Source organism: Podarcis vaucheri (genome assembly GCF_965113315.1).
Source record: "Podarcis vaucheri genome assembly, chromosome: 11".
NCBI classification, from domain to species: domain Eukaryota; kingdom Metazoa; phylum Chordata; class Lepidosauria; order Squamata; family Lacertidae; genus Podarcis; species Podarcis vaucheri.
In genome coordinates, this window is record NC_138749.1 from 24,594,651 (window position 1) to 24,617,615 (window position 22,965).

Below are 22,965 nucleotides of genomic sequence, written 5' to 3' on the forward strand. Positions count from 1 at the left end.
ACTGAGCATAGCAAGACTTACTCATGAGTAAAGATACACAGGTTTGTTCTTCCTGCTAGCTAACAGTGCAGTCCTGTGCAGGTTTACTAAAAAGTTAGGTATCCAATTGAAGCCTTAATGTTAGATCTTTTGTTAAGTTGCTTTTGATGATGTGATATATGTTTTGCCTGAGGGATCATGTAAACCTGTGATCCCTAAATTCTTTTGCATAGTGTAAGTTTTGAAAGCAATGAGTCTCTGATCATAGGCACATCAAGGTAAGAAAATAGTAGTAATACCCATAAGTTAATATGTAATGAGTCTTAGAAGGGGAAAATAGCAGTTATGGGAATATTGTCATTCTGGAACAAAGAATTATATGTAGCTCAAAAGAAACTGAGAGTATCACTCTTGAAAATGCTTTTATGTGGAAGCTCTTACTATCCAGACTGAAGAAACAAAATAAAGTTCAGGTGTTTGTAATGTACAAAGGTATGCATTTTTTATTGAGTCACAATAATTTACTCCCATTTGTTGTGTTATACTAAATGACCATTATTACAACTGTCATTTGAATGGCAACTCTACAATACTCACACTGATAAACATCCATCATCTTGGTATTAGAAATTTGGCCATCAAATCTTTACACTTTCATTCTGAGCTGTTGGGTTTTTCAATACAGTGATTTAGCAAGTGTGTTTTCCCCTTCTGTAATGCAGGTTTTAACATTTATTCTTTCCAATTGCAAAATAAAGTGAAATCTTTTTAAAAAAATCAAAATCTCAGTGTTCCCTTATACAGCACCTCTGTAAATGGTTGGGCATGCTTGATTATGAAAGGTGAATAACCATCTCGTCCGAATCACTAGCTCATATTATGCTACATGCTGACATCCCATTATCTCTGCTATATCATTGTATTTTAAACATTTCATGCTGTGTCCTGACAAAACTAGAAACCTTTCTTATTTGTTGAAAGAATAAAGATGTTTTTAATCAGAATTAAAGGTGAGTTTGTTGTAGGGTTAGTTATGCAGGTTTTGTCTGTTGAGAAAACTTACTTAGGAATAAGAGTCGATGAACTCAGTTGGACTTATTTTGGGAACCATGCATAGGATAGGGCAGCAGGACTGCAACCATACACTGTTACTTGAATGTAGGTCATATTGAACTCAACTGAACTTACTTCTGAGTAAAAAAATATAAGATTGGGCTGCGTAGGTTTGTACAAACAGAACTGTGGTTGTAAGGTAGTACAGATAAAGAAAATTGGGCTGAAATATTTTATTTTGCATTGCCTTAGCATCTATTCTGTTTGGATATTATGTATGGATGTTATAATCTTAATCTGACATTTCAAGATGGAAAGATCTGCCCCCCTTCCCTAAGCAGCAAAAGAGCTAATTATATATATGTAAAGGTAGCAGCAAAGCTGTCAAAAACAAAGCTGTGAGGGGCGGCAGCATTGAGGTGGACTAATAATGTATTTTTTCCCATGTCTCCTCCATAATTATAATTACAGAGCATCAAGGATTCTCTGAGATATGAAAATGCAATCAAGCAGAGTACTTCAGATTAGCATTTAAAGTCCACAAATAAAAATGCTTCCTCCTCCCCCTCCCTCCTGCTGAATATGTCTAGAATAATTCTGAATAAACCTTTGAGCAATTCCAGGTTCCAGTCTTTTGTTCTCTGGTGGTTTGGAAGTTTCTGATGGATTTTCTTTTCTGACTGAGTGTTGCAGTCTTTGCAGAAGAGGCTGCAGGGTTAGTTAAACTAGTTATCTCCTTAGACTCATTTTAATTTGTTAGTGAAAAGAAGCTTTGACTGTGGAATCCTATGCGTGTCTACTCAGATATAAGCACAATTTATTTCACTGGGGCTTATTTCCAGGTAAGTGAGTATAAGACTGCAACCTTAGTTGCCTACTATCCCACCCCCCCAAAAAATGCTTTTTGTTACAGAGACAATTAATTCTCTGTTCCATAGATGTATATGGCTTAAATTGAAAATACCTGTTTATATCAGTTATTCCCCACCTTTCCTCCAAGAAGCTCAGGGTGACATCTTTCCTCTCCTGCATTTTATCCTCTCAAGAATCCTGTGGTGTAAGAGACTGAGAGTGAGTGACTGGCCCAAGGTCACCCAATAAGCTTTGTGGCTCAGTGGGGATTTGAACCCAGGCCTTCCAGTTCCTAGCCTCACACTCTAACCACTACACTACAGTGGATTTCACAACCAATGTACATGCTAGTGGATTTGAGGTAGTGCCACACATCACATTCCCCACGAACAGCAACCACACAGTTAGTGTTACACACCTGCCAAAGCAGTGCAGTCAGATGGGGAAAGCCAATGTCAGGAAGTGCCCAAATCCCAAAGATTGGCTGGGTTCTATTTCCCATCGTTTCAGATTCCTGCACTTCTGGCCTTATTAGCTGACTCAGACTGAACTGATCCTTTGCCTGCCCTCGTTTTCTCTGGAAGCAACATTTCCTTTCTTTTCCTCAGCAGAAGGAATTTTACCCCACCTTTGATTGCACACACATCACACAGGGTGGCTTGCGACAATTAAATTTGCAATAAAACAACCACGTCAAACAAAATTCTATAAAGGGAGGCATAACAGATGAACACAGTATTCTGCACAGCAAGGCAAATGCCTGCCAGATTAATAATAAAAAGCCTATTTGCTATTTGGCAGAAGGCAACAAACTACTTCAGCTTCATGGGGCAAGTATGCCACAATTTAGGTGTGGCCACTGAGAAAGCCCTTTCGCTTGTCTCGGCAATGTGTCACCATAGGTAGGAAATGACATGGGCTGTTCAAAGCACCTGGGAATCCTAGAGATAGAAAACAATCTGTCTTAGGTCACAACCACACCGTACATTTAATACACTGTTATACCACTTTAACCGTAATAGTTTCCCCCAAAGAATCCTGGGAACTCAGGATGCTGAGAGTTGTTAGAAGATCCCTCTTCTCACTGAGTTGCAGTTCTCAGAGTGGTTGAACAGCCAATATTTCTTTTCAGGGAACTCAGGGAATTGTAGCTCTGCAAGGGGACTCTCCTAACAACTCTCAGTACCCTTAAACTACAGTTCCCAGGATGCTTTGGGAGAAGCCATAACTGAGAAAGTGATATCATTGTGCTTTAAATGAAAAGTGAGAATATGATCTTATTTTCCCAGGACATTGGTTGATGGCAGGCCTATTTACATATACATGTGTTTACTGGGCTTGACAACTTTCAGATGAACATGTGAGTTTCCTTCATGGAAACCATTGTGTGTGGGACAGAGCAGCTCCTTCTGTCGTGTTTGATGTTTGACAGTCCATTTGCACATGCAGGCCATCAATGGTAAATTGAGCTTAGGATTTCTACTTCACCCCCTTGTGTCCATCCCACGCCCAGAAAAGGGGCAGGGTGAGTCATCATTCAGAAATAGATTGCTCATTTACTGGGAGCTGAAATGTGGTGGCTGGCATCCAAGGGATGGTAGTTGGTAGAAAGAACCATCTGTGATGTCATAAAAGAATCCCTGGAATCAGAAAAGATTCCCTCATCTTAACTGCTCTCACATAACCAAGTTTACCTAGAGGATAGTTGGGGATTCTTTGTTTGGAGATGAAACATCTGACATGGACCCTGCACACATTAAAATCCAGAGGAGGGGGGAAAACTGAATCCATCAGAGCCATCACTAATGGTGCGATACAGAGCATATACTCTTTCTTATTTGTGGCATCCAAAAGACTGAGTCAACATTTCCATCCAGCTATCCACCGTGATCCCAAGATGGCTTTCCCGGTCAGTCACTACCAATTCAGACCTGATTAGTGCAAATGTGATTAGGATTCATCACCCCCAAAGTGCATCCCTTTCAACTTGCTGACATTGAATCATATTTTCCATTTTAACGCCCATTCACCAGGCTGGGAGAGTTCTTTCTGGAGCTTTTTGTTTTAATTACCCTGAACAATTTGGTATCATCAGCAAACTTGGCCACCACACTGTTCACTTCTAGCTCCAGGCCATTTGAGAACAAGTTAAAAAGTGCTTGTCCCAATGCAGATCTTTGGCAAACCCCTTTAATACATCCCCAATGTATTCCTGTTGTGTTTTATGATTTTCCTGATAGTGTAAGTGAGCCGGAACTGGTCTGTGACTGTAATAATAAAAAAATCAATTCAATTCATCCTGGCATTGCTAGAACTATCCATTTCTTCCTACTATGCTTCCTATTCTTTACCAGGTTACTGACCTTGTTTTCTTATCTCATGACTTCTAAGCTTATGAGTCTTTGGTGGCAGACTTTTTCAAAAGCTTTCTGAAAATCTAAGTACACAATATTTACTTGATCAGCTTATCCACATACTTAATGACATTGTTAAAGGACTCTTAAAAGGTTATTAGCTATGACTTACCTTTGCAGCTATGATTCCTCTTCAGCAAAGTCTTGTTCTTCAGTATCAGGGACGGGAACAACTCAAACTTTGCACACCAGGCTGTTTTGAGGAAGCCACCCCCACCCCCCACCCACCCCACACTTTACACCAAACATGATGCCAGGTGTGATGGGGCAGGTAGGAGTGGAGCTTCAAAGGAAAAATTAGCGGCTTAAAGCAGGCTCTTGGTCATTCCTTTTATGGAGCAAGGAAAATCAATGTGTCCAGTATTCAGCATAATTCAGAATGCTCTGACTTTTTTGTCATAGAATCATGGAATTGTAGACTTGGAAGGGACCCCAAGTGTCAACTAGTCCAGCTCCCTGTAATGTGGGAATCCCAGCTAAAGAATCTCTGACAGATGGCCATCCAACCTCTGTTCTAAAACCTCCAGGACTTCCATCACCTTCCAAGGCAGTCATTCCACTGTCAAACAGCTCTTACTGCCAGAAATTTATATATGTTCAGTCGGCATCTCCCTTCTTTTAACTTGAATCTGTTGGTTGCTCCATCTTCCAGATATTTGAAGATGGCTATCATATCTTCTCTCAGTCTCCTCTTATCCAGACTAAACATACCCAGCTCCCTCATAAAGCTTGGTGTTCTGACTCTTGATCATCATGGTCACCCTCCTCTGCACACACTCCAACTTGTCAATACCCTTCTTAAACTGTGGTGCCCAGAACTGGACATTATTTGGTTCACATGTACATCTCACACACAATTGGGGTGCCTTCTTAGAATTGAGCTCAAGTCCATCTCCCCTTTGATTGGTTCCATGACCAACTGTTCTTGGGCACAGTCATTTTAGGGTATCTAGAAATGTCACCCTTTTGTAGTGACCAGAATATTTACCCAGTCAATGTGAGGGTAATTGAAGCTACCATTTGCCACAAGATGCTCTCCTTTGGATGCTGCTATTTTTTTTCATTCTCGACCTCAAGATCACCCTGGGCATTTTGTTCAGGAGAGCTGGGAATAGTATGTCCCCAGCACTAAATTACTTTTGGAGCCTAGAATGATTCTGTGGAGGAGTCCGCCTGTCTCATTCGGCATTACAGGAATGTTCTCATTCACTTGCTGAGTAATACTGCATCTAGTACATCCCTCCCAGTCCTCCTTATAGAATTTACACTCAGAGATAACCACATTCCACTCATTCTCTATATTCCACCCTCTAATTTTGTGCTGTCCTTTAAAACCACACCTTCCACCATCTCAACCACTCATTGGGGCTACTCAGTTCTGCCTCTCCATCTGACCATAATGTGCGGAGGACTTTAGTGAGAAGAATAGCACAAGGAAATGAAATTGGCAGTTACTGCCAAATGACGGGGCTGGGATGCCTTTATGATGCCTCTGAACACATCAGGCTCTTCGTAATTGAGGAAAAGTAAAAGGAAGCATAGCAAGCCTTCAGATGGGAGTGGTTATGTTTAATCAAAGAGATGAGTGGGAGTCTGCTTCCGTGTAGTGATAGCAGCAGGAATTCCTGAATCAGAGACTGTCATGAATATTTTTTTTATACACACACATACACTGCAACTCCATTCTTTGAAGTGCTCTTCAATTCATTTGTCTCGTAACACCAGCCAGTGATCCAAACTCCCCACCCTCAGTATGAAATATTATCAGACAAGCTGTACTTTTAAAAGGAGGATAAGACCCATTATGCATTCAAGCAGAATTGAAAGGCTGGAGAGAACACTTGAAAAAACATCTCCGCAAGTGCCCTCCAGACCACTTGGTACCTGTTCTAGCTTAGCCTGTATAATTTGTATTTTAGTGTATTGCAAGAAAAGACAGTGTGTGCTGTGATGAAATACATTCTCAGCCTTGATTGTTTCCATTGAAATAGATGGAACAAGTTAAATCTTGATGTACCGTAACTTAAGCCCCGGGTAAGTGGGGTTAGGACTGCAGCCGAAGTGCAACTAACTTAGTCTGGGTCCGAACCAAGTTTAATTTCCTGTTGACAACATTAGAACTAATGTTGTGCTGTCGTCACTGAAATAATTAGTTTTAAATTAGACAGAAAAGTCTCCCATGTCCAAATCCATCACTCCAGCCACTATACTGGCTTCAGAGGATGAGACAAGAAGATACCAAACAGCATGAGACCAGGTCAAGATTTTTTCTGGTGGCCTGACCTTGTACACATCTACTTGAAAGTCAGCTTCAGTGAGTTCAATGGGACTCCCCCCCCCCCAAGTAATTGTGCTCAGGACTGTAGGCACCATGCAGCCTGAGCCTTCGCAATGTTCGTTCTACACAGAGCTGCAGAGAAACGATTTGGTAATAAAAAGGATACCAGCAAATTATTTGAAATAATTGCATTATTGTGTAGTGGTTGGAAGCTAGTATTCTAACTTTCTAATCATCAGAATGTTGGACTAGGACTGGGGAAATCTTGGATTCAAATCCTCTTTCACCCACAAAGTCCACTAGGTGAGCTTCAGCCACTCACAACCCCCTCAGACTAACCTACTTCACGGTGGTCATGGAGGAAAACCATTGTAAGCTGTCCCCAGGATCCTTGGAGGAAGGACAGGATACAAATGTTGTAGAACACTGTGTTATTAAAAAGCAGCGCCAGTAGTTAACCCACAGACCTGAAACTGGATTAGGTTTGCAACACAAACCTAATGAGAAAAAACCATTTTGCTTCCTACCTTCCACCCTACCTATTTATTTTAACCCCTGAAGTGCTTTTCCATTTCATCCTCCCCTGACTTGAATTACAAGGGCCTGTACCACTTTCCACAGCTATTAATTTTGACTGCAGTGCTGCCACTTGAGGAAGGTTCTTTAACATTTCTGCAAATGGGGAGCTAGTTTCATACTGTGCTAAGTGAGTCGTGATGGTGCTCTTTTGGAGACATTTTCAGCACTGGTCAGCACTTAAGTTTATGGCTGGATTACCAGGAGGGTTGGGGAATAGTTTAGGACCTCATTAAATTTGTCCTCTAATATTATGGTATGCAACACTGAGGAGCTCAATTAAATGCAAGCACTTTGGACTTACATGATGTGAACCTAAAGGATAAATCACAAAAAATAACCCTCTTTCTTCCCCTTCCCCCACACCATCTTTCTGAAAATTATTACAGATGGCCTCTACGCAAGATGCCAGGTTTGGCCAGAAGGACACATCAGACCAGAACTTTGATTACATGTTCAAACTGCTCATCATTGGAAACAGCAGCGTTGGGAAAACCTCTTTTTTGTTCCGTTATGCCGACGATTCTTTTACCTCGGCTTTTGTCAGCACCGTTGGGATCGATTTCAAAGTCAAGACGGTTTTCAAAAATGAAAAAAGAATTAAGCTGCAGATTTGGGTAAGAAAAATGGGGAGAGGAGCACAAATCTTTTTCTTCTTTAGAAGCTTGTGTAATGACCATCTTAGACAGGTCTCTATATTTGCACTCTTAAAAAGATTGGTTTGTGGTTTATTGTTAAATCTGAAGTGGGTACCTTGGCTTAATTGTAGTGTGCTGCCATGCCCTTCTCCTGCTGCTCTTTCCTTCCTTCCTTCCTTCCTTCCTTCCTTCCTTCCTTCCTTCTTTCCTTCTCTCTCTCTCTCTCTCTCTCTCCTCCCCCCAGCTGCTGGCAACAGGTTCCTTTACCTGCACGTTTCCTTCTCCAGCTGAGCTGCCTAGCTCTTCAGGCAGAAGCTGCCAAACATTTTGGTACAGCAGCCAGGGATGCAGATGGGTGACAAGAGGACAAAAAGACAGTATTGAGCCAAGCAAAGCGAAACTAACTTTATCATCTGTGTGGGTCCCTGGCCACTGTGGGAAACCGGAGGCTGGACTAGGTAGAACTTTGATCTGATCCAGCAGGGTGTTTCTTACATTCTAATGGCTCCCTAAAATTAACTGCCTCACCTCATCTAATGGGAGGAGTGGCCCTCGAAAGGCCCCAGACCCAGGAAAAGGGAGGGCTTATTCTCTGCACCCACCAAAGTGCTGTTATGCAATTTTGTGCACCTGCAAGGTAAGGCACCAGTAGTAAACCACTCTTCCCAAGGGAAACATGCAAGCCACCAGAAAAGCTTCCTAACAATGGCCATTGGGAGCAAGTGAGGGGGAGGGAGGTAGGTAAGAGACTTCACAGATGAATCTTTGCAGAACTAGTGAGGGTCAACTTTGCACTAGTGGTGAGTGAAGGTCAACTGATCCCCAGTGTCCTCCTATACATGCTAAACCTCACCGTCTTCGGGGACAAGGCTTGGTGAATGCTTTCATGACTGCCTCCCCAATAAGTCTTGCCATTGCAAAATGAATTTCCCTTCTGACTGCTGCATTTGATTTAGTGTTTTTGCATTCCGTACTTTTTGCTGCACTTAAGGCTAAAGTAAAATGATATGACTGCAGTACCCCCAGGGCTGCTAATGAAATAAGATATGAATCTTGGGGAAGTTGCTCTGTGAATTGATTTTAAATCAATTGAATGTGTTCCCCTCATTGCATAACTTGCAGTGACAGCTGCATTATTATGTGGGTAGGCCCCATGTCTGCAAGATCATAGTATCCTTCCATTGTATTGCTTTCATCCAACTGTTTTGGATGTTTGATGATGATGATGGTGATGATTTTGCAATTGTGTTCTAAGTGTGGACTAGTAAGTGAAAGGGGACTGTATCCAATGTTTTGTCCTACCCAGAATAGATCCATTGAAATTAATGGACATGACTAACAACTTCATTCCTTTTGGTGGGTTTACTCTGAGTAGCACAGGATACAATTCAGGGTCTGTAATTTCCTTGGCATACCATGCAAGTGTGTTTATTCAAAGTACAGTATATGTTCCCATTCCCCACTATTTGTACAAGTTACTGCTGAAATTAAGATTTGCAGAATTGTTGGATGTGATCATGTGATAGCCCACTATAAGGAGGGACATACCTTCTTTTCATTCATTCATTCATCACAGCTGTATAGGAGAAGGGCCATAATACAGTGAGAGAGCATATGCTTTGTATCCCAAAGGTCCCAGGTTCAATCCCTGGCATCTCCAGATAGGGCTATGAGAGACCCCTGCCTTGCACCTCAGAGAACCACTGCCAGAGTGTGTCCTGAGATTGTTGCACCAGTGGTCCAACTTAGAGGAAGGCAGCTTTCCCTGTTCTTCTGTGTTCCTAGGTTTAAATAATTGCAAGCATACAGGGGGTGTAGAGATGCTTTAGGATGTACAGTGGAACCTCTCTTTTCAAGTGTCTTGGAAGCTGAACGATTCAGAACCCGAACGCCGAAAACACAGAAATGAATGCTTCCATTTTTGAATGTGCCTCGGAAATCAAACGGCTTCTGAGGCGCGTTTCTCTATTTTGTCGATTGAAATTGCTGACAGCCCATTCCACCTCAGTTGTCAAATGTTTCAGAAGTCAAAGAGTCTTCCGGAATGGATTAGGTTTGACAACCGAGGTTCCACTGTATTTGTGGGAGAAGGTGAAGTTGGAACAGAGACAGCTTTGGTGGCCATCCGTTCTATTATTCAGGCTCTTTGAAAGGCTATCAGGCACCCTCTGTTGGAAGGTGTCCTCTGTTGGGAGGACTATCTAGTTGAGTGTAAAGATAAAGAAACATAGGAGGGAGAGAGCAAGGATTTTTAGCATTGCCCATCAGCAGCACCTGAGCAGCAAGCTGTAGCTGGCACACAGCTCAGCTGGACATAATTTTCCCTGCTATGGTGAGATGTGTTGCTTTTCTGTTTAAATTACAGTCATTATTTCTAAATCTGCAGCTTTTATGTAAACCCATAGCCTCTGTTTTGACAATGCATTCATTTCCCCTTTTGTGGTGATGCGTAAGTGGCCAACTTAGAGACAAGCATGGCCTGGACTGCCAGATGCTAGGAGCAAACCAACGGGGAAGACTCTCTCCCTGATTTTCTGGTTGTGAGCTTCTGGCTGGCATATCTGGTGGACTCAGGGCCAGCCCTACCATTGAGCAGGCAACCACCTCTGGCAGCAGAAGCTGAAGGGACAGCAGCAGTTTACCTACCAAGCAGTTCCACTTAACATCCCTTTCCTTTCCTGTCTGTTGGGAGACCTGTGAATTCCTGGGCTCCCTAAACCAGCCTGCCGCCATCGCTGGAGTAAATTCAACTGCAATTCTTATTCAGTTTGTCCTTTGCCTCAGGCAGCAAAATGTCTGAGGTTGACCCTGGTCAGAAGTACTGCAGATGTGATCCAATACATCGGTTGTTACACTCTTAAGGCCTAGCCTAGGGACACATCCATGAGCTCTACCTGAGCAGAGGCTTCCCTGTTATCTTCTTTATCAGAAATGATGGTACATTCACAATGAAATTTCATCTCTTAGCTCTCCTAGCTCTGAAGGGCAAGGCCTACCAGCTACCAGTGTGGTGTAGTGGTTAAGAGTGGTAGTCACGTAATCTGGGAAACCGGGTTCGTGTCTCTGCTCCTCCACATGCAGCTGCTGGGTGACCTTGGGCCAGTCACACTTCTCTGAAGTCTCTCAGCCCCACTCACCTCACAGAGTGTTTGTTGTGGGGGAGGAAGGGAAAGGAGAATGTTAGCCGCTTTGAGACTCCTGAAGGGGAGTGAAAGGCGGGATATCAAATCCAAACTCTTCTTCTTCTTCTACTACTTAGTGAGGTGGCCATCTCAAGGATTCCGTATGCCATGAAAGGGCAGTAAACTGTTAGATTATTAAAAATATATATTCTTGCGTTTTTACTGCCAGCAAGGAGAAGAGGTTCTGGTGTTGTTTTTCTGCTCCAGGTGCCAAATAACTGAGTTGACCTAAGGTACTTATTTACCTTGACGCACAGCTGGTGGGGGGAGATTTGGAAATAGACACCTTTTCCCTCACTCTGCATGGTGACAGGAAAATGCACCCAGTTTTGAAAGCGCTGTTTTCAAGCTGGAAATGAAGGGTTGGGAATGTAATGAGAGGGTGTTCCTTTGCAGCTGCGGCTTGAATTCAAACCAGGGCTGCAAAGGAGGAAAGGGTGGTAGCTCAGGCATGGAGCATCAGTTGTGCATGCAGAAGGTTCCAGATTCAACCCTAACCAGGTAGGCATGGGAAAGTTCCCTGTCTCAAATTCTGGAGAGCTGCTGCTAGGGTCAGGATGCTGTCCGCGGCTGGTTGCCCTGGAAAGTATAAAAACAAGGAAAAGTTTCTTACTGTCCTTTTTTTATTTCAATCTTTACAGAGCGAGGCTATAGAACCCAGCCCCTTGGATAATGGTGTCGCCCTGAGTGAATCTCCACTCCCTGTCTCTCCCACTTCCTCATTCGTCAGTCTCATCATCTCCTCTACGGGTGCTGCTACGTGTTCTTTGTCTTTGAGCTCTTTGCTCTCCTACTTTTAAGGCTTGCCGGGTACCAGGAGATGGAGGGTCTGGAATGCTTGTCAGCTGGGTGTTGTTCCGGCTGTCCCATGATTTCCCAGCTTTCCCCCTCATCTGCCTCTGAGCTGCTACGTCCCTCAACCCCCTGTTGTAAATCTATACTGTCTTCCTCTTCCTTCTCCCTGGAAGGGTCAGGATGGGGAGGCGGTCTCCACCATTCCTCCTCTACCCAATCCCTGACAGCTAGTCAGTGCAGGCAGTACTGAGGTAGATGGATCAATGGTCTGTATTGGTGTGGGACAGCTCTCTGTGAAAGGATGAACTGGAAGTGCACTTAGCATGCAGCCCTGTTTAGGGAAGTTTTTAATGTTTGATGTTCTATTGTGCTTTTAATTCTGTTGGGAGCCGCCCAGAGTGGCTGGGGAAACCCAGCCAGATGGCCGGGGTTTGTATAAATAAATAAATATGGTTTGCAATTTGAATAACCTGATTACCTATGACACCAGGTGATTGGCAGGTGGTCCACTTGCAGAGGGTTTTGGGTCTAGTTATTTGGCTGCATCCTGTCCCCCACCCCTGGTACAAATGCACTGTTAAGCAACTCCACCAGAAAACACCATACATTGGGGTTTACAGTGTTTTGTAACTCCTGCAGACGTCCTTACTCATTTTCCATTGCAGTGGAAAACATGTTACAATTGCCTCTGCTCCTTGATTTGCATTGGCCCCTCTAATCCCTGGCATAAAACTCATCAACTTCTCAGGAGGGAGTTTAAAGAAATGATCAAAGGCTCTGGGGTGGACTCTCTTTGATCACTTGGGTGAGCCATTTTGGAATGAGTTAACCCAGGAATTGAGTTGACACACAGCTCTCAGTTTCTGGGTCTTAATTTGAAGATATGGAAGACTCTTTTGCAAGCAGTGCTATGCTTGCTGCTTTGAAATAACTCTGCGGAGACTCTCAGCTTTGATAATTGAGCATTCCTATTTAAGCCAGTAATGACATTTAAATATCAGCATGGCTCTTTGCATGCCTTATAATAGAGAGAAATGGAAAATAAAGCACCAATACAAAATTATTTCTTTAAAAAACAGGAGGATTGGATAAAGGCCAGTTGCCACTGGAGTCCTTTCTCAACATCCTTTGGCAGAGGATTCCTCAGCTTTTGATTTGGTTAAGAAAGCCCAAACTTTTTTGAGGAGGGAAGAAAGAATTCCTTCAGACAGTGCGGGCAGAGACTGATGAGAGGTGATAAGTGCCTTGCATGGTGTAGCAAGATGAATGTCACACTTGACAATCTTTGCACTCTGGAAAGCATAGACATTATTTCTTTATAGCATGTGTAACAACATGTGGCCAGCCAGCCATATTCTTTCCCAGGCTATGCCATTCCCTGCTCCAAGAGTAAATCAACATTCTGAGCTCACTGAGCTGCATTGGGGCTCTTCCAGACTAGAGGGGTTTTTTGGGGAGGTGTATTATGCAACTTTTCATTGATGCAATAATAGTGTGGTGGTGGATTTATACTTCACTATCCACGTAGCAAGGGTGGCGCTGTGGGTTAAACCCAGAGCCTAGGACTTGCCGATCAGAAGGTCGGTGGTTCGAATTCCCGTGACGGGGTGAGCTCCCGTTGCTCGGTCCCAGCTCCTGCCAACCTAGCAGTTCGAAAGCATGTCAAAGTGCAAGTAGATAAATAGGTACTGCTCCGGTGGGAAGGTAAACGGCATTTCGATGCGCTGCTCTGGTTCGCCAGAAGCGGCTTAGTCATGCTGGCCACATGACCCGGAAGCTGTACGGCCAGTAAAGCGAGATGAGCACCGCAACCCCAGAGTCGGCAACAAGTGAAACTAATGGTCAGGGGTCTCTTTACTTTTTTATCCATGTAGCATCCTGCTTTGTTAGTTGTTCTACAATGTCCCCCTAATGTTATGGTATTATTGCTGTCTGGAGGGGTACTATAGTGTAATGAGTGCGCCCTCTAAATGTTACCTAAACAGCTTGGAACAAATGCTCAATAAATAGCAATCACCATCTTAAACCGCTCTGCAAACAAAATGCTCAATAAACAGGTCATCTGGAAGCAACCAGAGTTGCTCTTCCACTTCCAGCTTTAAGTAGAACAGCACTGTTTGAGTGCTGCTAAATCATCTGCATCTGGAAGCCCCCCAGAGTTGATACCTGGCTTTGCTTATTTTCCTCTTGTTGTCTCAGACTCATTCCTCTCCCTCCACATTTGTATCATGGCTTCGATGATAAGCCATTAACTTGAACTGCCTTGAGTTCTTTGGCAAAAAGGTGGCGTTGAAGGTAGTAAGTAAATACATAATGTAAGAAGGGGAAGGGGCATTTTATTTCCCACTTGGGATCTCGCATGCAAGCAAATGATGCTTGCCCCCCAACCCCCTCTGAGCTGGCAAGTGGCCAAGTAAAAAGCTAAGTCCAAACCAGGGCGGTTTGTTCTCTCTCTCTCTCTTTCTTCTAGGGATAGTGGAATAAATTTGATTCAGTTTGCATTTGAAGGCAAAACTGCCCAAATAGCGCTTCTGAAAGCGTGTGAACCAAAGCACTAATATCAATCAAAACTTGCACACCTCCAAATTGTGCAATGCAGTTATCCAGCCAGGAAGTCTGTATCAACGTTATGCACTAAAGCTGTGCACTAAATTGCATATATTAATGAAAACAACATTTTAAGAATGCATTATAGAAGAAGAAATTGCTTCATGTAGAACTGCATAAAATGTGTGGATTGGAGAAATTCAGTTTTTGTGTGATTACTTTTATATCTTTAAAAAATGATGTGGGAAAAGTGGGAAACTGAACCCATGATTGGGAAAATGAGAAGCTGTGGGAAACTGCAATGGACAGAACTGCCCATACATAGCCCTTAGGTATTGCTTTGGTAACCGGCAGCCTTGTGGGACTGCTTTGATGAGTGGCGAGAAGGGGGTGGTCTTTCATCACATGTCTTTTCTCCAATGTAACCCCCCCCCATGCTAATAATAGCATTGGCAGGGTGTGTGGGTGAAAAGATAGGTACTGTGTTTTTTACTCCCTTCCTCCCCCACACAAATACTGCAGAATTAATAGTTTGGCGGTGGAAGGAGAGGGTTAACCTGCACCATTTCCTGGTCTTCAAACCAACCCAGAAGGCCTTCTAATTAGCAAAACAAAAACAGCAGGAGATCCCAATGGCAGATTTCCTGCACCATCACAACTGGTTTGGTTGTGAGTTAATTATATTTCAACATTATATTGAGTGAAATTTAATTATATTTCGGGTTGCTGTTTTTTAAATTCTTTTTTAAAAAAGATAACCGCTATTGCAGGGGTGTTCTTTAAACTCTTTGGGTTCTTCATTAAGGTGTTCCTTATCCCCTCACCTGGTCATGAAAGCATTGGATCACTTAAATCTTACCTGCTACATATGTACCCAGAATCAATTACTAGGGGAATGAAAGTGGGGGAAAGAACTGACAGTAACTTCCTGTTTTTCCTCTTTCTCTTTTTCTCCACAAGTAAAGCACAAACCCAAAATGAAATTTCATAACTGCAGATTAAGAGCAAAGGGTCTGGTAGTTAATTTCCCCTGTGGCGTATTCTCTTTCCTGGTCTTCTCTGGTTTCCTTTCTGTCCAATTTGTGTTAATTTTCTTTTTTCCCCCTCAAAAGATATTTATTAAAGTTTTTTAAAATATAACAATGGGGGAAAAAAAGTAAAAAGAAACAAAATACAACATGAAAACAGTTAAAAAAACAAATAATTTTCCATAACATATCTTCCTTATGCTTATTTCCCCAGACCTCCTCATACCTCCCTTCTATGTATTCCACTTCAATTTGTTAGTTCAGCAAATCCTTACCATTAAGCTTTTACCCATTTATAAACCTTTTTTTCCCGTATCTCCTAAAGCATTACAGCTGGAAACCCTTTAGTTTCTATCCAACATCATTCTAACATTCATTAATTTTACAATATTTCTGTAAATAGTCTTTAAATTTCTTCCAGTCTTCTTTCACCAACTCTTCTCCCTGTTCTCGGATTCTGCCAGTCATTTCTGCCAATTCCATGTAGTCGATCACCTTCATCTGCCATTCTTCCAGAGTGGGTAAATCTTGTGTCTTCCAATACTTTGCAATGAGTATTCTTGCTGCTGTTGTAGCATACATAAAAAAAGTTCTGTCCTTCTTTGGCACCAATTGGCCGACAATGGCCAGGAGAAAGGCCTCTGGTTTCTTCAGGAAGGTATATTTAAATACCTTTTTTCAGTTCATTATATATCTTTTCCCAGAAAGCCTTAATCTTTGGGCACGTCCACCAAAGGTGAAAGAATGTACCTTCCGTTTCTTTACATTTCCAACATTTGTTATCGGGCAAATGATAGATTTTTGCAAGCTTGACTGGGGTCATGTACCACCTGTAAATCATTTTCATAATATTCTCCCTTAAGGCATTACATGCCGTAAACTTCATACCTGTGGTCCATAACTGTTCCCAGTCAGCAAACATAATATTATGTCCAACATCTTGTGCCCATTTAATCATAGCAGATTTCACCGTTTCATACTGAGTATTCCATTTCAACAGCAAGTTATACATTCTTGACAGATTCTTAGTTTTGGGTTCTAACAGTTCTGTTTCTAATTTTGACTTTTCCACCTGGAAGCCGATTTTCTTGTCCAAATTATATGCCTCCATTATCTGATAATAATGAAGCCAATCTCTCACTTTGTTTTTTAATTTTTCGAAACTCTGCAATTTCAACTTGTCTCCTTCTTGTTCCAAAATCTCCCAATATGTCAGCCATTTGGCCTCCATATTGAGCCTTTTCTGAGCTTTTGCTTCCATTGGTGACAACCACCTTGGGGTTTTATTTTCCAATAAGTCTTTGTATCTTACCCAGACATTAAGCAATGCTTTCCTGCAATTTGTGTTAATTTTCAAAGTAGCTTGTGCAATACCTGCTGTTGTTTTTCTCTTGTTAATTATCCGAGGCGTCGTCCAATTGCCATTTCCCCCCACAAGTCTTCATAGAGGGCCAAATGACTCAACACAAATTCAGTATCCACGGGATATTCTTGGAACAAATTTTCTTGGGTCTTTTATCACATTCTTATCAGTCCTGGAGAGAGTCACCACATAAACAGCAGCAACAGAATTGGTGCTTCTAATGCATGGCTGGTGCTGGACTTCAGGGGGCTCCTGGTATAGTGGCACTGATGCCCACCCAACACCCATCTCCTGCATGCAACCACTCAGCATGGGTAAAAGGCAACCCCCTCTTACCGCGATCATTACCTGCCATCCAGGTGGGGTAGTGTCACTTCTGTGTAGGAGCCAGACTTGGCAGGGCTAGATTAAGACCTTTAAAAGCCCCAAGCACTTAAATGATTTTGGTGTCCCCATATATATCTACTTCAATATATAGGTAAAGGTAAAGGGACCCCTGAACATTAGGTCCAGTTGTGGCCGACTCTGGGGTTGCGGCGCTCATCTTGCTTTATTGGCCGAGGGAGCCGGCGTACAGCTTCAGGGTCCTGTGGCCAGCATGACTAAGCCGCTTCTGGCGAACCAGAGCAGCACATGGAAATGCCATTTACCTTCCCACCGGAGCGGTACCTATTTATCTACTTGCACTTTGCCGTGCTTTTGAACTGCTAGGTTGGCAGGAGCAGGGACCAAGCAGCGGGAGCTCACCCTGTCGCGGGGATTCGAACCACCGACCTTCTGATCGGCAAGTCCTAGGCTCTGTGGTTTAACCCACAGCGCCACCCGCGCCCCGTACTTCAATGTATAAAGAATAATAAACCGTAAGTTAAAATTATATTTTTCGAAATGAAACGAAAACTACCGTAAGATGGAAAAGAATGCTTATTTTTGTAAAGTCCCATTTTATTTATATTTGAAAAAAGGTCTCCTGATTTTTTCTAATTGCAGAGTCTTTGATCAGATCCTTGAAACTAATCTTTCATGACACATCTGCCTCTATACTTAGTAGAGATAAGGCAATCCAGCCTGCCATGTTGAATAGTTGTTCTCTTGGGATTTTTCGTATACTTCAACTGAGAAAATGAATGCTCAGCTTGAGCAGTTTGTGACCATTAATGTTAAAAATCCAGCAATGGAAAATTTCTGTGGTGCCCCCCTTCCCTTGATACCCTAAACATATGCTTATTTTGCTTAATGGTTAATCTAGCCCTGAGCCTTGGCTCTCAGCATCTTAGTTTACCCCAATACAACAGATCTGAGGAATCTATAGATTTCTATAGAGCAATATAAGAGAGCTTTAGGGCCCATTCAAAGCATCAATGGCCAGCAGTGGAACATATGCTGCACTGCCCAGGACGGGCGCTCTCTCAAGGGGGGAATGGCCCAGAGGGTGCCCTCCCAGGCGTGGGATAGCCGCTCGGGGGCCCAGAGTGGTGCGTGCGCCCTGTCGCCGGGGGCGGAGCAAGCTGCCCATGGTGGACATTTGGCGCGCTGCCCGCCCGCAACTTTCAAGCCTCCCCCAAGGTGTCAAAACAAAAGAGGAAGGGGGAATGCCACCTACAAAGCTGCTTAGCTCTCCCCTTACCCCCGACAGCTTGGGGTAGGTTTGGGAGTCGTGGGCGGACGGCACGCTGAATGTCACCCCCTTCAGTGAGGGCACCCAGGGCTGTCCACCTCCGCTGCCCCCCTTCCTACACCCCTGACAGCAGCACCCACCCATTGCCAAGATGCTGCTGGGGTGTTCAGCAGGGGGGGGTGAAGAGTGGTAGCACGGCCGGGTCAAGCTAGTGAGGGGCCCTTCTAAGTCCCAGAGGCCCCTGACCAGTGCCTGGCCTGGCTGACCGCTGGTTCTGGGCCGGATTTCACACTGTAGCAATTTCATGTTGTTGAAAGTGTGCAGTAGGAGAAGAGCAAGTCAGCCTTGCTGGTTAGCTCAGTTGGTTAGAGTGTGGTGCTGACAATGCCAATGTCATGGGTTTGATCCCTGCATTGATGCATATTCCTGCATTGCAGGATTCATGATACATGGTGTCCCTTCCACCTCTATGATACTTTTTTTCCAGCTTTACCATTTACATTTGTATTCAATTCGTAATCATAACCTTACACATATAGCATTCCATGGCTTCTGTTATTAATCTGTTTTCACCTGCATCTTACAATATTCTCCATTCTTTCTTAAAATTCCCTTTTTTTTAACCATAGTTCCTGTTACATTACAAGTGTTTCTATGTTCCTGCCAAAGTATTCAGTTGTTTGCAGTGTTCTCCAAGGTAACTTATAATTTTTCCCCCATTAAATTTTCTATCTTCTTGGTTTCTAATCTTCCCGGTCATTTTCGCTATTTCGCCGTAGTCCATCTTTGTCAACCACTCTTCTCTGGTTGGGACTTTATCTTCTTTCCATCTCTGGGCCAAAAGTATCCGCGCTGCTGTCGCCAACTCTATGATTCTGTCAAGTCTCTTGCGAAGGACGATTCAAGCTGCATTGCTACACTCACTTATGTGGGAGTAAGTTCTTCTTGTCAGCTGGGAAGAAGCAGTGGGGATGACTGCCCGGCTCCTGTACACAACCATAAATCTTCCCTGTGTTAGAAGCATTCCCCAGTCACCAGATTGCTCTCCAATTACCTTCTCTGCCAGCTGTGGTTTTGAGCTGCCTAATGAACAGTATGTAGAACCAGCTAGGAACTGTTTCCACTCCCCTCTGAAGGCTCCTGAGGGTAGGCCTCTGAGGGCGTTTCGTGCCACAGACTAATTATACTGGGAACAACAGTTCTGGAGGTGGTGTCCGTATCAGGTAATTATCATCATCTTCATGAAACTACACTTCCCATGCTTCTTTGGAAGAAGCCATCATCACTGAACGGATGTAAAACAGATGTGTCTATGGTGTGTGTGTGTGTGTGTGTGTGTGTGTGTGTGTACACACACAACATGCCCAAAGTTAGTAAGCAACTGGAAAAAAGCTCTTGTAGTAGATCGGGGCATGTAGAAGCCTGGAGTTAATTTTCCATGCTCCATCCTCAAAAGTCTTTCAGTCTCCTGATTGCCTCCTCCGTTGTAGGCCCACAGACTTGATACATTTAACATTTCTTCTGATGGCATTGCAGCCAAGAGCTAACTAACTGTCTGTATTGCAGGGCAAACCTATCTCCAGTGCAAAGGTGAATTCCTTGTGTTGGCACAAAGTTACTCTTTGTAGCATCACAACAGTTGCACATTGACAAGACTGTGTTTGCATTGGAGAGAGACCATAGTGTCATAGTAACAAACATGCTTTACATGCAGATGATCCCAGGTTCAAGCCTTGGCATTTAAAAAAAGGACCAGGTGATGGGAAACATGTTTTGCAGAGTTGCTGAAGAGCTGCTGCCAGTCAGAATAGGCAATATTGCTCTAGAGAGATTACCGTATTTTTCGCTCTATAAGACGCACCAGACCACAAGACGCACCTAGTTTTTGGAGGAGGAAAACAAGAAAAAAATTATTCTGAATCTCAGAAGCCAGAACAGCAAGAGGGATCGCTGCACAGCGAAAGCAGCAATCCCTCTTGCTGTTCTGGCTTCTGGGATAGCTGCACAGCCTGCATTCGCTCCATAAGACGCACACATATTTCTCCTTACTTTTTAGGAGGGAAAAAGTGAATCTTATAGAGCAAAAAATACGGTATTCGTCTGGCCTCTTCTAAGACAACTAACTCTCTGTGTTCCTGTGGCATAGCAGGTTCTAAAGCAAGGAGAAACCGACAAACCCAGGAATGGAGACGTTTGCTCTTTTTGTAAATTTTAACATGAACTGGCCTAATTCACAACTCCTGAATGAACCAAAAAGCAGCTTTCCTTCGAAATTCAGACCTCTCCAAATTTTGGGATATAGTTCTCCAAGCTAAATAAATAGGTATATTAGGTAGGGTTGCCAAATTTCAACAGAAAAATTGTTGAGAGGGTTTTTTTAGTTCTGCCCAAAGTTGTTGAACTATTTTTTTTTGCAAAATCGCAAAAAATATATGCCAGTTTTGAGCTATTTTATGGCAAATTGGCAAAAACGCCACTGCCAACATGGGCTGCCATACATGCTGACTGCAGTATTACGGATATGTCCAGGATTTCCCAGATGTATGGCAACCCTAATATTAGGAAAATGCGTCTATGCAAATGTGCATATTGGTGGAAATAGTGTACTGAAATGCAGTCTAGAAGAGGAAATTGCCTTCATAGATCTGTATGTTAGGAGGCACAGAAGCAGGACTGAATTTTTTCATGAAGACACATAAACATGTGTTCATGAACTGATGCAGAAATGGGGTGAACTCAGCTTAATCTTGGAAAAACAAGAACCCGGAAAACCTAGAAAGTGACAAATTTATCCATTCTTCCACCTAGTGTAAGTAGTAATTACACAGTTCAAATCATGTTCAGGAATGTGATTAAGCCAGAGATGACTGACATTCATATTCTGATAGTACAGTGGTACCTCGAGTTACATACGCTTCAGGTTACAGACTCCGCTAACCCAGAAATAGGACCTCGGGTTAAGAACTTTGCTTCAGGATGAGAACAGAAATCATGCAGCGGCAGCGGGAGGCCCCATTAGCTAAAGTGGTGCTTCAGGTTAAGAACAGTTTCAGGTTAAGAACAGACCTCCAGAACGAATTAAGTTATTAACCCGAGGTACCACGGTACTGTTTATTGTCTACCATAACAAAGGGTTTTATGTCTCTTGGGTGACTTAAAAAAACTTTACCACGTGCTGCCTTTAGGCTGGAAGTATTAAGCAACCTAAAAATAGATTGTCAACATTTTTAGTTGTCTGTTCAGAGGAGCTGAGGATTGTTGTCTCTGGCCCGCATGCTGTGTGCTTAACTCTGCCTGCTCCAATGTGCTGCATCCCATAATGCCTTTGGGTCTTTCAGAAGATGCATATGAAACTGACAAGAGTCCCATGGAGAATCCAGTGATGCAAGTCATGAGCAGGCAGATTAATATTGGAAGTGCTGCCTGTCACTGACTTGCCAGTATCCCAACACTCTTAGTGCACGCTGACTCATTAAGATCTGCCGCATTCATTAGGAAATTTCTAATGAACCTCGGAGAGCCTGGCCTTTGGAAGCTGCGATTGTCTGGAGCCGCAATGACTCATTATGAGATTCAAAAGTTGGTTTCCATGGCAGGGTGGGGGTTGGAGAGGGAGGGACAAATACAGATCAGTCAACAAAACGTTCAGAACCGGACCTTGCCCACTACAAACTGTGGGTGGCATTCACACTGGCCGTTTCCTAGGAAGGGAAAAAGGGGAACAAATTATACCATGTCAAGTCTGTTCATACACAGTTTGGAAAGAGATAATAAAACTGCCGCATTAATATTGACCGGAGTTTTGCCAGTTGTTTCTGATGGAGTACGATTAGGTCAGGGGGAAAAATAATTCTGTCCAGGGTTGTAAAGACGGCGGAGAGAATAATTGGGTGCACTCTTCCCACCTTGGATCAAATCTATGCTTCCAGGTGCCATAAGAAAGCTGCAGAGATAGTGTGCACCCCGGAAATGATCTCTTTCAGCTTCTGCCTTCTGGAAGAAGGTACAGGGTTATAAAGACTAGGACTAGCCGCCTGAGAAACAGTTTCTATCCAAATGGGATTTTGGTTTTAAATGCAGTATAAGGTAGTCTTTATGTGAGTATATTGTATTCAGTTATCGGGTATCAGAGTTTTTAGGGGCTAACAGGCTGGGATAGCTAGGATAGCAGGCTTGTGGGTTTTTGAATGTCTGATGTAGATTTTTTCAATTTCTTTGTTATGTATGGGACAATGACAATAATTATCGTATCGTATCGTAATGATTACATGGTCTAGAGTGCAAATGGGCAATGCTTGGTTGAGGCTAGAAAGGCTGCAGGTTCACAGGACAGTCTTTGGCTGGCTCTAGGTTCAGAACAGTCATGGCTCTGAAGTGGAACGAGTCCAGTCTGCCTCCAACAGAAAGGCAGGAGGAAAAGGCCTGACCTTGCCTTGTAAGCTAATCTCTTAAGGTGCGGGGTGAAGGAGTGAAAGAGAGTGGTTTAGGAAAGGACCATGCCGGTCATCTTGTCCGATCCCCTGCAAATTTTTTGCCCGACATGGGTCTCGAACCCAAGACCCTGAGATTAAGAGACTCGTGCTCTACCGACAGATCTATCCCAGCATTTGTATAATAATCCCTTTATTCAGCGCTTTATACAAAG

The 22,965-nt window shown here is 43.2% G+C and overlaps 1 protein-coding gene across 4 annotated transcripts in view; it reads left to right on the top strand.

The window, feature by feature from the left end:
• The window catches only part of RAB3C (RAB3C, member RAS oncogene family), a 108,244-nt gene that overhangs the window by 1,741 nt on the left and 83,538 nt on the right, over window positions 1–22,965 (top strand). For 2 of the 4 annotated variants that reach the window (XM_082242244.1, XM_082242243.1), the window contains exon 2: window positions 7,542–7,769. In XM_082242244.1, coding sequence (XP_082098370.1) covers window positions 7,542–7,769 — 228 coding nt within the window. Of the gene's footprint in view, window positions 1–3,544; window positions 3,794–7,541; window positions 7,770–22,965 lie in introns of those variants that run through there. The other 2 variants (XM_082242242.1, XM_082242245.1) reach the window with 2 other exon arrangements.